The sequence below is a fragment of the Pleurodeles waltl genome, chromosome 4_1 (genome assembly GCF_031143425.1).
Source record: "Pleurodeles waltl isolate 20211129_DDA chromosome 4_1, aPleWal1.hap1.20221129, whole genome shotgun sequence".
NCBI classification, from domain to species: domain Eukaryota; kingdom Metazoa; phylum Chordata; class Amphibia; order Caudata; family Salamandridae; genus Pleurodeles; species Pleurodeles waltl.
Genome location: NC_090442.1, coordinates 2,440,423 through 2,447,207, shown reverse-complemented (window position 1 = coordinate 2,447,207; position 6,785 = coordinate 2,440,423). Strand labels below are relative to the sequence as shown.

General features: G+C 45.9%; 1 gene segment (V, D, J or C); it reads left to right on the top strand.

The window, feature by feature from the left end:
• The first annotated feature begins 2,803 nt into the window (after nucleotides 1–2,803).
• LOC138288391 (T cell receptor alpha variable 3-like) lies at nucleotides 2,804–4,630 on the top strand. The segment is given in 2 exon segments: nucleotides 2,804–2,849; nucleotides 4,272–4,630. Coding segments are annotated over 2 exon segments (405 nt in total).
• The last annotated feature ends 2,155 nt before the right edge of the window (nucleotides 4,631–6,785 follow it).

Below are 6,785 nucleotides of genomic sequence, written 5' to 3'. Positions count from 1 at the left end.
GTGGTAAAGGCATATGCATGGTAAAGACCTGTGTGGTAAAGGCATAGGCATGGTAAAGACCTGTGTGGTAAAGGCATAGGCATGGTAAAGACCTGTGTGGTAAAGGCATAGGCATGGTAAAGACCTGTGTGGTAAAGGCATAGGCATGGTAAAGACCTGTGTGGTAAAGGCATAGGCATGGTAAAGACCTGTGTGGTAAAGGCATAGGCATGGTAAAGACCTGTGTGGTAAAGGCATAGGCATGGTAAAGACCTGTGTGGTAAAGGCATAGGCATGGTAAAGACCTGTGTGGTAAAGGCATAGGCATGGTAAAGACCTGTGTGGTAAAGGCATATGCATGGTAAAGACCTGTGTGGTAAAGGCATAGGCATGGTAAAGACCTGTGTGGTAAAGGCATAGGCATGGTAAAGACCTGTGTGGTAAAGGCAGGCATATGCATGGTAAAGACCTGTGTGGTAAAGGTAATGTGTGGTAAAGACATATGCATGGTAAAGACCTGTGTGGTAAAGGCATAGGCATGGTAAAGACCTGTGTGGTAAAGGCATATGCATGGTAAAGACCTGTGTGGTAAAGGCATATGCATGGTAAAGACCTGTGTGGTAAAGGCATAGGCATGGTAAAGACCTGTGTGGTAAAGGCATAGGCATGGTAAAGACCTGTGTGGTAAAGGCATATGCATGGTAAAGACCTGTGTGGTAAAGGCATAGGCATGGTAAAGACCTGTGTGGTAAAGGCATAGGCATGGTAAAGACCTGTGTGGTAAAGGCATATGCATGGTAAAGACCTGTGTGGTAAAGGCATAGGCATGGTAAAGACCTGTGTGGTAAAGGCATAGGCATGGTAAAGACCTGTATGGTAAAGGTAATGTGTGGTAAAGACATATGCATGGTAAAGACCTGTGTGGTAAAGGCATATGCATGGTAAAGACCTGGGTGGTAAAGGCATAGGCATGGTAAAGACCTGTGTGGTAAAGGCATAGGCATGGTAAAGACCTGTGTGGTAAAGGCATAGGCATGGTAAAGACCTGTGTGGTAAAGGCATAGGCATGGTAAAGACCTGTGTGGTAAAGGTAATGTGTGGTAAAGACATATGCATGGTAAAGACCTGTGTGGTAAAGGCATATGCATGGTAAAGACCTGTGTGGTAAAGGCATAGGCATGGTAAAGACCTGTGTGGTAATGGTAATGTGTGGTGAAGACCTGCATGGTAAACGATTGTGTGGTAAATGCCGCGTAGAAAATACTGTTTCCTGTTCAGAGTGAACGAATGTCAAAATGTATGAAACAAATGGAAGACAGTTTCATTTGTAGGAAGCAGATGGTAGGACAGAAAACTATTTTCAGGGTAGAGGTGAAGGAAGGAAAGCGAATGATGAGTCAGGCAGTAGATTTGTTTTCCTAAAAAATGCCTTTTTTTAGCGAGTACCACTAAGTACTCCTCAGTCCCACAGCCTCCACGCAAATCGTCACCAGTGGTGCTGTAAGTTATGTTCATTAGTTCTTACTTTTAACAACTAGTGGGCATCGCGGCCTTCTTTATTCGCCATCTTCCCTTTGTCTACTCTGGTGCTCGCTTTACCTGCGCTTACATGCATCCTAGTGTTTTCTTTATATTCCTTACACCGCGTCAGTTAACTTTTTGCTGTCTGTCGCTTCCATTCTCCTTTTTTGTTACTGTGGCAGTCACCTTTCTGTTTATTGTGCAAACAGTCAATAGGACAGGAGCATAGATTTCTGCTTTTGGTTTCTGATATGAAATAGTCCTTAAAGTAGCGCAAACAATCCATAGGAGGCGGAATGACACACCAATCAGCCAATAGCATAAGGTGAGACAGAAAGGCCTCTCTGGCTGATCTAAGATGGGATTGACAATGCTTCAAGCCAATGGATGAAAAAGGCTGATTTGCGAGAGCCAATGGTTGAAGGGGGTGGGGAGGAGCAAAACAAGCCTCCATCTTTGTTGCTGTAAGTAATAGGTCTTGCTGACAGCTGTGCCTGTAGTCCAGACCTAAAAATGAGACGGAATTGGAACAGATGGAGAAAAAGATACAGAAAATAGAGAGAAAAAATTTAGAAAGTGAAGGACATGGAGCAGAAGAAATGATGACAGAAAGAAAAAAAGAGAGAGTTATTGAGAGAAAAAGATAAAGGGCCTGATTATGACCTTGCCGGAGGGGATTTCTCAGTCCCAAAGGTGACCGATATCTGGTCCGCCGTATTACAATTTCCATGGTATATAATGTAACTTGTAATACGGCAGACGGGCTATCGGTCACGTTTGAGACAAAGTAATCCCCTCCGCCAAGGTCATAATCAGGCTTTTCACCAGTTATTTTACTCAGTCTTCCAGGTTCATCAGCTCAGAGCAGAGGACTGGGACCCTAAAACATCTGTGTGATTGTTGCATTTATCAGCCTGTGGATGATGAAGGGGCTGCTGGCTGAGTTTGTGGAGCTGTGATGTCACAGGAAGTCAGCAGCTGGCACCCCTCGGCATGAAGCCAGGGAGGGGCTGTGAGTCACAGGAAGTCAGCAGCTGGCACCCCCGGGCATGGTGGCAGGGAGGGGCTGTGACGCCACAGGAAGTCAGCAGCTGGCACCCAGGGCATGATGCCAGGGACGGACTGTGACATCACAGGAAGTCAGCTGCTGGCACCCCTTGGCATGATGCCAGGGAGGGACTTTGACATCACAGGAAGTCGCAGCTGGTACCTCTGGGCATTATGCCAAGGAGGGGCTGAGCTCACTCACCCTCGGAGCAGGCAGCGGATGCACCAGTTGTGATCTCAGCTCCGTCCTGCAGAGATGTCTTCTCCTCGGCTCTGCCTGGCCCTCCTGCTTCTGGTGGCAGGTGTGTTACATGTTCTGTTGTGTGTAGCATGTTCTATTGTGTGTAACATGTTCTATTGTGTGTAACATGTTCTATTGTGTTTATTTTACCTGATATCCTGCACCACTGCTATGAGTTCATCTTCACCTGATAATGAGAGCTCCCAGATGTTCCTGAATAGTCTGGTGGGTAATGTGCCTGCTGCAAGGATGCATTGTCAGGCTCCTGTGTGCTCCTCTGTGTGAGAGTAGGAGCCGTGCATTATTGTAAATAGTTTGGTGGATATTCTTTCTGCTGTAGAGTAATATTTTAAACTTTCTCAGGTGTATAGAGTGGACATATTTATGGTGGTAAATAGTATTTCAATTGTAATCTAGAGCCATCATGTGACTGAGCTACTGTTTGTCACTGCAGAGAATAAACATGAATTTAAATATATAAGAAGAGATTTAAAAACATCAATGCAGACTTCAGACAATAATTAACCAAAACAACTGTCGGTCATTCAAGATCTTCTGAACATCTAAAGGACCATTGTGTTCAAAGCTCCTGGAGTTTTATTTGTGTCATCATTATAAGGTGGATTTGTAAAGCGCTGCTTGTCACACTTGAGGGTATCCAGGCGCTGAGAGTGTAACTCCTTAAATTAGATTAGTTCAACATCCATACAGTAAACATGCCATGCTCCATGGGACATGCTGAACAGTTTAAAACAAATCAATCAGTCAATCAAAGAGGATTCATGGAGGGCGGCTAGTGACCGTGAGGGTATCGAGGGGTCGGGAGTGTAGCTGCTTGGATCAGTTAAACATGCAGAGCTTCAGTCCCTTCCTGAATTCCAGGAGACAGGGGTAGGTCCATAGGTGAAGGTGAAGGTTGTTCCATGATTTCACTGCGACGTAGGAGAAGGAGCGTCCGCCACTGTTGCTCCAACAGATGCAGGGGGTAGGTGTGAGGGAGGTGGAGCACAGAAGACGGGGGGTTCGGTGAAAGTTCAGGGGGTTCATGTATGCTGGTCCTTGGTCTTGTAGAGCTTCAGTCCCTTCCTGAATTCCAGGAGAGAGGGGTAGGTCCGTAGGTGAAGGTGGAGGTTGTTCCATGATTTCACTGCGACGTAGGAGAAGGAGCATCCTCCACTGTTGCTCCGGGAGATCCAGGGGATGTGTGTGAGGGAGAGGGAGGTGGAGCACAGAAGACGGGGGGTTTGGTGGAAGTTCAGGGGGTTCATGTATGGTGGTCCTTGGTCTTGTAGGGCTTTCTAAGACTGGATCAGCCTCCAGCATTGGCCTCTCTTCTGGACGTGGAGCCAGTGGAGCTCCCTGACCTGGGGTGATGTGGGTCCATATTCCTCTTCCCATGTCTGTTGCCCCAAAGAACACCCCAGCATTAATAATACAATAATACATTGTGCTCTGTTTTTAAATTTTAAACTCTTTGTTTCAGGTAAAAGTGGGGCGCAGTCAGTGTCTCAGACCCCAGAGAAGCTGTTGGTGCCTGAGGGGAGTCCCCTGTTCTTAAACTGCACCTATAAGGTGTCCGGGTACCCCTATCTCTTCTGGTACTTCCAGCCCCCGGGTGAAGCCCCCCAACTGCTGCTGAAGGAACATGGACAGGAGGAGCAGAAGGGCTTCAGTGCCCCCCACAATAGGTCAGAGACGTTGTTTCATCTAAAGAAGAAGATCAGTGAAGTGGGAGATTCAGGACTGTACCTGTGCGCCGTGAGTGACACAGTGTGTGATCAGCTGCTAGGAGCCGCACAGAAACCAGAAAATACACAATCATTCACTGAGCGCTGCCAGTGACACCTTCCTTCTCTCTGTCCTGCACAGAAGCAACATGTGGACACAATTTGTCTTTCCGCGCTGTGACTTGTAGAATAAAGAACCCTCTGCCGCACATCACAAGAACAGTGCAAGGCACTGACGAGCTCTGTCACCATAAAGGGGGATGAGGAAAAAGGCCAAATAAGGTTGTGGAACTCAGAAGTGACTTCCAGTGCCTTTTACCATACAGCAGAGGGTATTTTATTCTGTGTAATACATGGTAACTCCATCACTCTTCCCACAACCCACTTAACTCATTGATGTCTTGCTCTCTCATATGAAAGAGAAAGTATTTATGCAGACAAAAAGAATAAAAGCACAGTAAAAAACATATTTAGCGTCAGATTTACGAGGTGCACCAGTTCCGGTGCGCCTCTTTTCTTGCGTCACACTTGCCCCCCTAACAACACCATGGTTGCATCGTATTTACAATGCATGCAGTGCACCACTTTGTAATATGGCGCTGGGGAATGGCCACCTTCACGCTGCATTAGCAGCATAAAAATGATGCTAAGGCGGCGTTTAGGCTGCGCTAGAGGCATGTTAATCTGCCCCTTTTGTTCTTGCAAAAAAGGTTTTGGAATTGGTTTAATGTAAACCAGAATAAAAATTCTACAGCTCAGAATGTGTGGAAATATGCAGATATATATTTAATATTTCCCTTTATCACTCGTTTTGCAAAAATAAACATGTTGCTATAAATCTCCTTCCAGCTGATCACTGTTCATTTTAGAAAAGCAGATCAGAAGAATGAAAAGCCACTTCTGTGTATTGTTGTTTCACTGTAATTATGGTCCCTGTCCTTCCTTCCTTCTTGGATGCTGGCTCTGGCAGAGGACATTATAATGTCATAATTCAACTATAATAACTTATTACAGCTGAGCAGCTACACCGCTTTCCTATTACAGGTACCTAGGGATCCCACAATGGACTCTAAACAGGACACTAGAGACTGCCTTTCATACAAACATTGCACGCCTGAGATATTAAAGTATCTCTCGTTCAGTAGTGACCGACACAGGACTCAGGCGCTCTCCTCTCTGAGCTGCACAGAAACACATTCATGCTGCAAAGTCCTCACAGGAACAACATCCTTCTGGAATATCAGCTTCACTTTGTGGTGATTCCAGTTTTTATCTTTTCTTTTGTTTATCTCTTTGTCTTTGATGCTCTATAACGTGTTAATAGATTTGTACTCAAACATGGCAAGGAGCCTATCAACCTACAGTTTTGTAATGTGTCCTATACAAATAAATACATGTCTACCTTTCTATGACCCATGCAGTGCCCTCAGTTCTACCTTTCTATGATCCATGCAGTGCCCTCATGTCTACCTTTCTATGCCCCATGCAATGCCCTCATTTCTACCTTTCTATGACCCATGCAGCACCCTCATTTCTACCTTTCCATGACCCATGCAGTTCCCTAAGTTCTACCTTTCTATGACCCATGCAGTGCCCTCTTTCTACCTTTCTATGACCCATGCAGTGCCCTCATGTCTACCTTTCTATGATACGTGCAGTGCCCTCATTTCTATCTTTCTATGATTCATGCAGTGCCCTTCATTTCTACCTTTCTATGATCCATGCAGTGCCCTCAATTTTATCTTTCTATGACCCATGCAGTGCCCTCATTTCTACCTTTCTTTGATCCATGCAGTGCCCTCATTTCTACCTTTCTATGACCCATGCAGTGCCCCCATGTCTACCTTTCTATGACCCATGCAGTGCCCTCATTTTTAACTTTCTATGATCCATGCAGTGCCTCATTTCTACCTTTCTATGACCCATGCAGTGCCCTCATGTCTACCTTTCTATGACCCATGCAGAGCGCTCATGTCTACGTCTCTATGACCCATGCAGTGCCCTCATGTCTACCTTTCTATGACCCGTGCAGGGCCCTCATTTCTACCTTTCTATGACCCATGCAGTGCCTCATTTCTACCTTTCTATGACCCATGCAGTGCCCTCATTTCTACCTTTCTATGCCCCACGCAGTGCCCTCATGTCTACCTTTCTATGACCCATGCAGAGCGCTCATGTCTACCTCTCTATGACCCATGCAGTGCCCTCATGTCTACCTCTCTCTGACCCATGCAGTGCCCTCATTTCTACCTTTCTATGACCCATGCAGT